The 13,639-nt window shown below is 34.0% G+C and overlaps 1 protein-coding gene across 1 annotated transcript; it reads right to left on the reverse strand.

Annotated features, from left to right (window-relative positions):
* Positions 1-277: 277 nt before the first annotated feature.
* LOC132562047 (multiple epidermal growth factor-like domains protein 10) lies at positions 278-12,899 on the reverse strand. Its single transcript, XM_060226770.1, has 6 exons — positions 12,737-12,899; positions 11,951-12,208; positions 10,045-10,143; positions 8,753-8,848; positions 5,860-5,955; positions 278-378 (listed from the first exon to the last, which is right to left on the reverse strand). The coding sequence occupies exons 1-6, from the start codon at positions 12,897-12,899 to the stop codon at positions 278-280; spliced, it is 813 nt and encodes a 270-aa protein (XP_060082753.1).
* Between the last annotated feature and the right edge of the window lie 740 nt (positions 12,900-13,639).

Raw genomic sequence — 13,639 nt, forward strand, 5'->3', positions numbered from 1 at the left:
TATCTTTGCATTGTAGAGGGCAGCGGGAGTTGCATGTGTTTCCAAAAAACCTTTGTCTACACCCTGAATGTTCACAGAAATACAGATTGACTGGAAATTGCAAGGCTTTTTTTTTCATACATATTTCATATCAGATATACAAGGCTTGGTAAATGTTTCGGCCGGTATATTTTTATCAATACGATATCGATTTTCAGTTCATCGGAAAGAACACATAAACTGGAATAATTTCAAAACTTGGCCATGATGTTTGAAATAAACGCATTAAGTAGCAATATTAACCTATACAAACGCCGTTTGCTTGGACACATAGGTTGACATTACAGTTAGATGGACATGTCTGGTCACATGTACTGCCAAAATAGCCCAAAACACATCCTGAAAATAGAACAAAAGTCAGGTACAGAAAATCAACTCCTATCTTCGTTCTTCTATAAGTTTCATATTGGATATCAATTGAATATGCTTAAACATGAATTAGTCTTGTTGGATAAATGGAAGCCTTACATGATATTCATGTCAGCAGGAAATTTCTGAAAAAAAAAACCCGTAATGTGCGGTATCGTACAGGCCATCAAAATCACCCGCCCCGTCACCAATACCATTAACTTTTAGGTAAACGTTCCTATTCTTTTTTATGCATGAAATGTAACAATGTAATAATGTCTGCAGACAAGGAACACGTCATTTGATGATATATCTACAGGTACATTAACAAATAATTTGAATATAAAATGAGAATTGCATTTTAAGATCAACCTTATGATAGAATAACATGTCAGAAATCAGATGTTTCCACAGGGAAGCACTAGGAGCGGGTAGGAGGTACTGTCTATGACCTTATAAATTATTTATACCGTCTACTAATATTGTTGAAATGGACGCTTTTGTTCCGATTGGGGAGGTAATTGCCTTTTGGTGATCCCCCTTTCTTAGAGTAGAAAAAGAGGTGCCCTTGCCTACGTACCACAACACGTAGGGTTCTAATGACCTTTGATAATTTAACAAAGAGGAACAGCCGATACTTCATTTATTGCTTTAAAAAATGTATTCTTACAGGGGATCATAATTGATCATGGTTATTTTTATGTACTACAGCAAACATAAACATTCCGCTCAACGATTCACATAATTGTACAAGAGACTAATGGTCTCATAGGTCTCTGGCAACTTGTTTACTTCTCAATGTTGTAGTCCCTATGCTAACACTAAACTTGACTTGAAAATGTACAAAAGTTGTTAGTGTCTCGATGACAAAAATGTTTAAGTTGGGCAAATTGCCTCGATTAAAAACAAACAAATAAATTGTGAACTAAAGGTATTTTGAGTACTCACGTTTAGTCTAAATGAGTTGATTCGGCAACCATGTTGACTTCGAGATATAAAGGCATCCAGAAATATATTGCGCGCTTCAGGATTATTTTCATAACTAAAGTCATATTTACATTAAAATTAGTTATCTTTTATCAATTAAACGGAGTCCATTCCGGTCAGAGTAGGATTATAATACTCTTCGATGTATCTGTCATATACGTAGCTTACGGATATTCCGCAAATGGGAATTGTCATACACGATAATCTGCCCATTTCCACGTGGCTGATCTACTAGGTAATCAACACGATCGCTCAGTGTTCTCCACATGCATAGCTTGAGCCTATACGGAGCCTGAATAGCTTGTTACGTTACAAGTGACATCTTGACGATATTAGCAAGCAGTAATGATAAGATACAGTAGCAGCACAAGCACATTTTAAATATTTTAAAAGTTCGCCATTTTGATAACCGAACTCAATTAAATTAAATTGGTAATAAAATTCTAGTATAATACTGAGTTTCGAAATCGATGGAAAATTATGACGACATAAGGAAATGGTGCTAAATATGTTTCACGTGCTGTACATGCGGCACTCCAAATAGTTTCAGCATACTGAATGTGGGTCACCTACAAATTACATTATAACTGCATATCGTTAAAGAAAGCTGACATGAAGATTATGTTAGATGGTAATTACAGTTTTTATATTTCAGTAATTAGGGGCTTTATCATTTTAAAACAAGTTTATAAAATGAATAAAGAGCCAGACACACTCCGTTATAGATATTTTTCCATATTTTATTGACTTGAACTGTTGTTGCATACTAACAGATAACATATCAATAAAGATTTATATAAACTTGAAAATTGAAAGGGTACCGGAGATATCGGTGCCGGAATTAGTCTCATTACTCAACACCAGGATATGAATATTGATAAGAAATGTCACGTGATACGTTTAGACGCGGTCAGAGCCAAAACAGAATGGAGGAAGAGGTGGGTAGTACGTCCATGTGACATCGCTTGTAAAAAGATTTTACCGATAAATGCAATCAATACTCTATAATATATTGATCACATCTTTCAATGCTTAAATATGACACAAAAACGTGCAGATAATGAGAAAAGATATGATTAATTACAAAGAGGCCCTCAAATGGGGCAGCGATACGGTAACGAACATATAGAACATCGCGAAATGGATCTATCTAAAGCGAAAATTCGATGATAAGAGTATTTATGAATATGATTTTAGAGTGATACTACACGAGAGAACCAAACAGAAAGCGATACAGTGTATGAACCAGCTATCTTCCTTCTTTTCGCTTCAAAGTCCATCATAACACGTTTTCTTCCCCGCTTCCCTCGCACGCTTTCTGCCGTGTTGGAAGACGGCAGATTTATTTACAGTTTTTTGCGCATGCGTCAGAGGGCAGGACTTCCTGCATAATTATGAATTAGCACTTAGTCGTTTCGAATCTTTATTTTTTAAAAACTATTTATTTACTTTAGATTGGTAGCGATTTACTTTAAAATTGTATTACAGGATTAGCGAGAACTTTTTCTATAATAGAAAATCATGATTTTTTTTAAATATAAAATAGTATCGGTCGAGGAGTGGGTCTTGTCTTGTCTTTAATTTGTGTTTAGGCAAAGTCATGCACTATATCAGTAATTAAGCAATTTTGTTACATGTTTTTGATAATGCATTGTTGTATTTATCTTGATATTTGGCAAATGAAAAAGGAAATATCTACAATGAGGAGAGATTATCTACTTTCTAACCACAGACAAAACCTCGAGCTGAAACAGCCCCTTACGTGGGGATTTTTCTGGTCTACCTTAACACTTTGAAAAGACCATTTCTATTCCATCTATTTGAACCTTTCGATTTCAATATTTTTTATCGTCAACTGCAACGACAAGACATTAACACAACTTCTGGCCAACACACAGTAAATTATCTCCATACCAATGCATAGTCCATCGTTCTGCAGACAGGTATTATTCATACAGTGCTCAGAGCAATTCATAGTACATTGCATCCCATAGTAGCCATTTGTACACACTGCAACGAAAAGTTGTGATAGTGCTTCGTTATCAATATTTATACAATGTTTAGAGGAAAGAGCTGGAATTGTTTATATTAAGGTAGAATTTTAATCATGGCTTTGGAATGAATTACAGTCATGACAGCCAAACTGATGTTAACTTTTGACGATTTCACAAATCACAAAAATAAACCGAGCGGTTTTTATTTTTTTTATTTTCCAGTAACTTCTCATCACATCTATATCAATTTGATTCATTATGTGCGTGCATTACATACCATGAAAATGCTTATGTTTCATACCTTTTACATAACATTTCATAGCTTTATGGAATAAAATGCAGTTGTATTTCATACATTAACATCTGAAAGATTAACACTTGATAATGTTATTGCATCACATTTAGAAACAGCAATAAACAATATGAGGTCACTTATAACTTGTTGAACGCATACCTTAAGTGTCAAGTGACTGAAAACTTACAATTACACATTCCAGATGTCTTGCTACAAACGGGATCCAAACAATTACTGGGGCAGGCAACGCAATATGGCCCAAAATAGCGATCTTCACAATCTGATTTAACAACCAGTCAACATATATGTTATTAAAGCTTTATGGAAACTGTCATTCTACATGTGTACCTCAAACATATTAACAATTACAACATCCTAGAAAAATGCATATTGCAATATTTGCTGTATAATATCTGTTTCGTCGGAACATAGAACGCTTTCTATTTTATTGACGCGGCGTGGGCGAAGGGTAATGACATCAATGAGTGAAAGGTACAACACGCATCGATATCGTAATGTTCGTGCCAAATCGGTGATTAATTATATTTGTACTTTGTTGACTTCTGAAAATGATGACAGTCCGAAATAATAAATAATTTACTAAGTAGCGTTTGGTGTAGCCTTTGCGAGGTAGGTTTAGACATTTGTCATTTTGATGTTCAAAGTATTAAAAAATATGTATTTGTTTTAGATGCTTGAGTGTGGGCGCATTCTGGATCTAGTATACATATATGTTTTAGAAACCCAGAACATATCAAGTGCCGTCTAATATCTGTCATTTTAGGAACACTAACCAAAAACAGTAGAACTTTAACATTGAAACCCTTACCTCTTCATTGTAGGAATGTGTATCTGATTCCATTACGAATCAAAATGTTAAAAAAGGTAATAGGAGAATGTATGTCACGAGTCTTGGAATGTATTTTTTGAACTCATTTACTGGACATTGGGGTTCAAAATGAAGACAAGGGGAAGGACACAATAAAATCCCGATCATGGGTTGTACTCTTCGTAAACATCTCTATCGATTTAATCATTGTTATTTTCTGTTGATAGAAAATACTTTGGCTTTTTGTTATAACTACTCAAACAACAATATTTGTTCATTTTATGGTTTATGTAACTGTAAGATACGTTGTAAATTTTCACCTTCTCTGTAAGGGTGGCCTCTTTCATTCATTTTCATTGTTGTGTATCGTTTCTTGTCGTAGTGTGCAGATACATAAAAAATGCTTTATCACTTAATCAGTTAACTTATACGGATCTTCGATCTGAATGATAAGGGCCAAAACAATATCGGATTCTGCTGCATTAGATTCAATTATTAAGAAATCATTGTGTGACGATATTATTCAGATTAATCTTGATTAAATTTCATTATGGGTCTAACGTTTATACACGTTTTTTCTACATTAAAGATATGAAAACATATACTATTTAACATCACGTAAAAGAAGGCCCACGTGTTGGTAAAAAAAATGGAAATGGCGATGGGGATTTATTTTGCCAAAGAGTGGATATTTGTTTGTCTGGGGTTGCACATCCTTGCGACAATCAATGTCAAAAGAATATTGAGACATCGACGGAAAAGACAGAGAAAAAAAGAAAGAAACTAAAGTAAAATTCTTAATGCTGCTATAAAGAGGGCCAATTAAGTTTTATCTTATCTATGTCCTCTTAGAAGAATACAAGGATGAATGTATTAAAATATGTCGCTTAAAATCTGCAATTTAGAAACATGTTTATTGCTTCTCCGACCCTGCACTGATAATTTGTACTATTGTACTTCGAGGATTATATCGATTACAAAAATGTACGAAAATAAATCAAAATATATCGGGAAATATGCAACTTTCAAATGATGTTTAAATTCTCCGTCACAATCTTGAAAATGTCGACGGAGTATTGAGTCTTTAGCTTAATTGTTGGCATTCAGGGATACTGAAAAATGGAAAATGTAATAAAGGAAACGTTGGCATTGTCTACGCTTATCATTCAATAACAGCTTATCTTATTCTCCTAACAAATGTAAAAGCGCGTGCGTGAAAATCATTTGTCCACATATTACTTCCCGCTTTACAAACTGAATTCCTTTTACAAGTTTATTACCTTCACGTTTTGTTTTAAGATCCCGTATATTTTTCCTGTAACTGACATTAATTATTGATATCCCAAGGCTTGGGATGATCTACGTACCTCTGCATGTTCCATTTCCCTGATTGCATACGTTACCCTTACAGTGATCAGAACATCGTTGGTCACATTTCCTGCCATGGTAACCATCAACACAATCTGTGTAAAGATATAAAACATTTTTACAAATCATAACACAAATAAAAGACATGTTGCTGATGACAATGGCAACAGGCTTGCTAAACAAGCAAGACAATTTGAACACGATAAAACATTAAATCTTTAGAAGGCGTCAATGAAGACTATTATCCACATTTCAATTCAATACGACTTGAATCCAAAAAGTGACGTAACAAGGTTACTTCATATCTGTTTTGTTTATATATAGTTAGGTAATATCACGCTAGGTTTTTGTGAAAAGTTCTTTCGTTTGTTTGGACTCAAACGTGCTTGATCTTTATATATTGGAGTATCGGATGATTTTAACACAAAACGTCCATATCTATATTAGCACCTTCATATAGAATCTAGGGAAAGGCAATGAGTTAAGTATGTTTTCATTGAGAGACGAATATCGTTTCTTACTGATGCAGATAACAAGTTATCTGCGGTTTTCCCATTTTAGAAATTGGTTTGTATTCTTTCATAAAACAGTCTTGTATCCATATAAAGTTTGTATATATAACTACTTATGATTTCGTCATACTTGAAGATATTTGAAATCTTCTTCAATGGAATGACATTATACGCTGTAATGACTACGTTCCAATCGACTTTGAATTTCCTTTACTACAAACGACGTACATTTACATCAACCTGATAAAATTGTGTTCAAATTTCAAACAAAATATTGAATTTATACGAAACGATTCACTAATTCGGTATCCCTCGGTAATTTCCGTTTTAACTAAGAGTTAGTCATATCCACTTATATTCCGAGTTTCAATGACATGTCATACAAAAATATTAAATGAAACATCATATCTTTTGTTAGGTATTTTTTTTTTGGAACAGCAAGCCTCACGTGTCCTCAAAAGTAAGTTAATAATTAAATAATGGAAATATCGATTTCTTTTTTTACTTGCTGCTTGCTGAATACTCATTACAATGGACGGGTTAGTAATTGACCCGTTCCTATCGAGGGTGTAATATTAGGACAAATTTTAGAACAAAATATTGTGATGCCTTACAAATCATATGAATATGAAATGAAGACGCAAAGCAAGGGATATGTTTTTATTGAAAAGTAATGCTCATCCTCGTATATAAAGAAATCGATTTTGCATTTGATACAAATCTGTCGCTATATAGCGTTCTGTGTAAGATTAATTTGCCCAGAACGATAAATAAATCCTTGTACACAGGTATGAGTGTTACATATGGTAAACGGAAATATAAGGGGGAAAAATGGTCACGAGACGATATGAACGAGTTCAACACCTAAGGCAATATAAAGAAGAAGAATGAAAGAATGTTCATGATTTCCTTCCTGGGGTTTAATTTAATGATCGGACGTAAAATCGCAACAATTCACGTATTCTCTCCCTATCAAGACCACTGCAGCCTAGTTATATCAGCAATAAATCCTAATGTTCAAACACATCAATGTAATATATAAGTTTAATATGTAATTACGAAGTTGGCAAGTGGACACTCTGCTCAGTCGTTTGTTTTATCCTTATAAATGAAAGATACATGACATCTAAAAATTTAATGATCGGACGTAAAATCGCAACAATTCACGTATTCTCTCCCTATCAAGACCACTGCAGCCTAGTTATATCAGCAATAAATCCTAATGTTCAAACACATCAATGTAATATATAAGTTTAATATGTAATTACGAAGTTGGCAAGTGGACACTCTGCTCAGTCGTTTGTTTTATCCTTATAAATGAAAGATACATGACATCTAAAAACCTACACTTAAGTAGAAATCATTAAATTGCAATGTCTTTTTCTAAATGAGAAAAATTGCAATATAAGACCTCTAATTTTAAAATGCCTAACTATAGGATTTAGTTTTTATTTATTTATTTATTTTTTGTTTTGTTTAGTTTTTGTCCTTGCTTTATTTTTGTTTTGTTGTTTCTGGTTTATCTAGTTCTTTTTGAATGTCCATGTACGTGGGATTACTTCTTCAAGTAGGTAGCGTATGAATAATAACCGGTTTCCTAATTATGTTGAGTCAGGTATGCGTTACATATGTCATTGCAAGGGGCAATCATAGATTATTGTTCAACGACGTTATGAATTGACATTCTTAACAATGCATAAATATAAAAATGTTATACGCCTAATTAGTCGACAGTGAAGCATATTTTCCAATGTGCTTGGTCCAACACAATGACATTTTACCGAATCTGCATACTTTGGGTAAATATTTTTCGGGTTGGGTCCATCACCGAGGAAATAAGCCGGACTGTTGACTGATATAATACACCTGTCAGTCTGGATGTATGTACAATGACGACAATAAAAAAAATAAATTTGCAACATGATACGTTTAAAACAACGGTAGCAAACATTAAACATTTTCATTGAACAATGCCTATACAAGTCGAAACTTTGCAAGGTATTTCAAATGTCAGTGGTCTTCACAACATAATTGGACAGGGAAATTCCGTAGGGTAAGATAACAGATAAGTTATTAATGGTAGCAGAGCTCAGGTTTGACAGAAATATAACAGAGGCTAAAAATACAGCACGTTGAATGCACGAAAGAGCATGTACATATTGCCAGGGCAATATGGCTATGCATTGAATAATAAACCGATATTCATGTGAACGATTGAAAGGCTAAGCTGTACACAGTTCCTTTTTGTAATATACAAAGCGAAGAACAGAACCTTCCCAAATTAGTATTGAAAATATATTTGACTACGATATGATTCCTTATGTAGATGTCCATTCTCGTAGCCGAATATCAGTTTGACACATTATTACCATAGACGTACCTTCACATTCTCCTGTATGTTGGTCACATACCCCATCCTTACAGTTGACAGGGCATGTGTTGTCACAGAAGCTTCCATAGTTCCCCTTCACACAAGCTGAATCAACGTATATTACAATGTAATAAGCATTTTCACTCACATTTCGAAACATAAAGATGTATAAGAAAGTTGTGTATTATATCAGGTATGTAGTTAAGGATTGTCGACTCTGATCATCAAATTCACGTCTTAATTGTAGAAAAGTGCCGCAACGTATAAGCATTACAAACACTGATTTGATGGTGTATAAATCCTTACGTGAGTAATACTCCTTCTTTTAAATAGAAATGAAGTTATTTTCTGAGTTACAGGTACATGTATTCAGACAATTTCAATCATAACAATAAAAGTAAAATGAATTCAATGTGCAATTAGAAATGACACAGTACTTACATGCGCAAACGCCGGTCTCCACATCGCATATTTTCCCGAAACAATTATCAAAACATCCTACACACAAAGCCTTGTTTTTGAAAAATCCTTCTGCGCAATCTAAAATTGATTTGACATTTTGTCAGGAGTAGCACACACCTATTTTAGTATTAAGATACGACTGTACATATCAGAGCCCCAGAGAATAGTTTAAAACGACGAAGTAAGCACTATCAATAGTTGTACAGGTACTTCAGGGGATTTTATACATGTTTACATAAACTTGTAATGAAACCAAACATTGTAAAACAAATTATTGTTGATGTCGAGGTAGTTATTATATGAATGACTGCATTTTGGTCTGACTTACCAAACGTTACATTATATTTGACACTCATGAATAAAGTGTCATATCTAAAATTCATCTTTTTCTATTTTCTATTTACAGTTTTTTCTTCAACGAAAAACTTCCTTTTCGAGCATAAGACTGCTACTCAGCACAATGTACGAAGGTGTTAAGATATTAAAATCCATATTCTAGAATTTCTGCTGTAAATATAGAGAAATATGAAGGAAAGATTTGTTGACATTATGAAAACATTAAACGTTACCTCTATCGCTTAAACAACATGGTTATCAATCAAGTGCTATACAACCCTGTTAATCTAAAGTAAAAGAAACAGTAAGCTCGTCCTTGTACCAAAATCTTGTATATAATTATTCACATTCCTTCTGCAAATACTTGAAATCTTAGCCCGCCTAGTATAAACATACTATGTATGTATTTTTATGATCAGGTACAGTGCAAACGCTCAACTGTCTTGAGTTATCAAATCAAAAGTTTAAATCAATCCACGAGAGGTGTCGAATTATTAACTTACATGTACATCGACCAGTGTTAGGGTGACAAAGGTTGTTAAAACAGGTTGTATCACAGTTGGAATCACAGCTGTTGTTACCAAATTTCCTCAGTGGACAACCTGAAAGTTATGTATGTAATACATCCTTAGGGGCACAGAAAGCAAAGTTGTAATAATATAATAATAATATTGTTATCAGTGTCTAAAATGGATTCAGATTATTCTGTCTGATTTGTTATTATATAAATATTTCAAAGAAAACGTCAGTGTATGTGAATTAAATGATTTCTAACGTTGTAAATATGAAGATCGATAGAGGCATGTTTATACCTGATATTTCCGGCGCATATTATCTCAGTTTGTGGCTTAAAAAGTACTTTACATGATAAAGCATGCATACAATGATTGATGGTTTTTAGACGTATAAAAATAACTCTGACTGAAGTAAAAAAACAGGAATATATACGTAATGATGTGTGCTCTTTTTTTATTGTGTATCAAGTATTGATATTTCAATACAGTAATGTAGTGGTATTTGATGAAAGGATAAAATCTTCGTATGCATGAACTAGTAAGCAATGATCACGGAAAATTAATCATTATTTTCATAGGTTGATTTCCTTGTTAACTTCAGGTCAAACGTTCAATTGCTTTTGAGTAGGACATATATAACATTGTACCCTGAACTGTTTGCTATATTTAGCCATAGAATACATATCATTATACAATAAAAGACCATTAAAGTGAAAACGTCGTAGTTAATCCATTTTCTCCGATTCTGTGATTTATCTGAAAGTACATCTTTGAACCAGTGGCGATCGCCTCGATATGGGTCGCCCGCATCTGTGACGTTACCAGTTCAAAGACAAAACATCCCAATAGAAATATGCAAGAAAACCTCCAAAGTTCTTCGAGCTTTTCAGCTACTAATGTGCTATATTCCGTTGACATTTACTTCTGTATGTTATATCAAAATAGAAAGGACTTTTTACAATTTGAATTATGGCATTACTTCCTTTCGAGTTGGCAAATAATGCAGTGTATATAGACCCACGTTTAAATAATGCTTAGTGTTTTTGCCTTTGTCCTTTTGAAAACGTTTTCCCTTCTTTTTAGCGTCATCTTTATACCAATTAAACGAATATTTTGATCGCAAACTTTACTGCTTTGAACGCTGCGTTCAATTTGGATACAATTTTGTTGGGAACTTGTGACTTTACAATCAATAGGGTCAAATTCAACGAGTTACGTTTATGCTGATTAGTAGTAGAAGGACAGGTCAAAGTCGTACACTTTACTCGTAAATATCTCAGTATTTGGCCGGCCTTAATGTTCAACCTTTCTCAATTATGGATCATCAGAAATAATACTATATCGATCTCTATTTTCACTCAGGGTAGTAAGTCTTCTTAATATAGTATATTGTTAACTAAGTGTCACGGAAACTACGACGTCCTAAACGAATTTAAGTTACCAGTTTTTCTTCGTTCTTTTCAGACCATTGATGCAGATTTTTTATATGTGGCATATGAATTATACACTACGTTAAACATGTTTTTGTATACTGAAGTAAATATTGTGTTTTCTCGGAGGAAAGGCGTGCTTCTATCTAGTTTGTTTATTCATTTATTTCAAGTCATTGAATCAATATGTTTGTAAATTGTATATGACATTTGTATTTTTAATTATTTATAGGATACTTTAGTGTTCATGTGAATTCTCGGTGAAAAAAAAAGTGTTTTCTCGGTGAAATTATTTCAAGTTGATCACTACGACAGAACTTCACAGTCTAGAGAGAACTAAACGTTTCGGCAACCCGGCTGACTGAAGCTGTTCATTATTTGTGTGTGTGTTTTATGACATTATTCCCGTCCATACTATATATGTATATATCAGTAAACGATATTTTCTTACTGAATGAGCTCACCATAAATTTCGACTTCACAGAGTTCGAGGATAGCGTAGCCAGAATACCAATCGAAACGTTTGTTTGGTCGTCGATCAACATAGATAGTCAGGTAGATTGTGTTGCCTGTACACGATTGAATAGATGGAGCAAGGTCCATCGATTGCCATGTAGATGTTGTATCTGTATGACAGTTGTCACCGTTTCTCCAATCTGTTGTATTTGATAGGTATATCTGAAAGCCACCAAATCGGCTTGATCGTTCTTTGGCTACATCATCTGTGCGAAATAAACAGTAAATCTTAAGCTTAATGGATATTGCTGCTTATGACAACACCGAAATTTTACTCGTTTCAATTGCAACATTGACATAATAAAAATGCGATCTATAAAAATTGCATTTGAATTATGTTGAAGGTAAATGCGATTAACATTGCTTGCATTATTGATAGTATCTACGCTACGTATCATTTTTATGCCCAATGTTCATACTCATGTGCAACATATAACATATTATAAAGATCGTATTGGTAAGATACATGTTCCGGAAAACACGCACTATTATCTAAGAATACTTAAACTAAACAGTACCCAGTAAGTATTATTACTATTGTTTACCAGGTGTACGATCTATCACCATAATCATACAACGGTGTAAGAAGCTCAATACCATAGTTATTATGTCACATAGAAACATACCCTCACACTACAAAAATGGTGTATTACCTTCTTGCTACGGGATGCTTATTACGTTTAATTGTCATGAACTAGAAAAGGAGATTTTCATGTGCTTTGTTTCTTACTTACTTCTGTTGTATATTTTCACAAGTTCCATAACGACTGGACCACCAAGGTTAATCTGCCACCAAGCTTCCAACAGTGAAGGGTTTGCTTGTGTATGTATACAACATTTATTTCCAAAGTTCTGATTAATACAGCCATCAACTGCCTTTTCACTTGTGAACGTCATGGCATGATTTGAGCTTTGGCTTGTTGTCTTGACGTTTGGATTACGACACGAATTCACTGAAACGAAATATATATAAAAAAAAAAAAACAGTATGGTGAACAAGGCAACAGGAGTCGAAAATTTTGGATCGGACATGTCATCCACCGATGAGAGGCTTCATTGATGATCTGACCGTAACAACAACATACCATATACAAGAAAGATGGGTGTTAACAGCACTAGAAGTAAACTTGCTATGGGCTCGCATCAATTCAAGAGGAAGAAGTCGAGATGCCCAGTCCTGAAAAGCGACCATATAGCTCAATGAAGGAGAAAAATGCAGAATGAGAAGTTTAAAACATATTGGTCAAAGTATGAATGAAAAAATGTGGATGGAAACGATCTATAAGGAAAGAAATAATGCCTGGATTTACTAACATGGAAGAGATTCCTGTCAAAAGTGTTGACGGATTAGGGAAGTCAGTTGCAGCTACATGAGAAAACGTGCTGGGAGTCCAATTAGAGTTTACTTCAGTCGGATTGTATAGAAAAATCCTCCAGACTGCAACTGCCAATTTTATCTATAGTTAAGGAATTCAAGGTAGCGAAGTGCCGGCTTGTCATGATTTTCAAGGCCAATACAGGATCGCTTTCCTAATGAGAGTATGAATCCTATTGACCTAGTATTTGGAGGATGCCTTTGGTCGGAATTAAAACAAAGCGGCGATCGCGCACCTAGTGGCATAAGCAATATGATCAAC

Source organism: Ylistrum balloti, unplaced genomic scaffold, assembly GCF_031769215.1.
Source record: "Ylistrum balloti isolate Yb309-2 unplaced genomic scaffold, AGI_CSIRO_Ybal_v1 Utg371336, whole genome shotgun sequence".
NCBI lineage: Eukaryota > Metazoa > Mollusca > Bivalvia > Pectinida > Pectinidae > Ylistrum > Ylistrum balloti.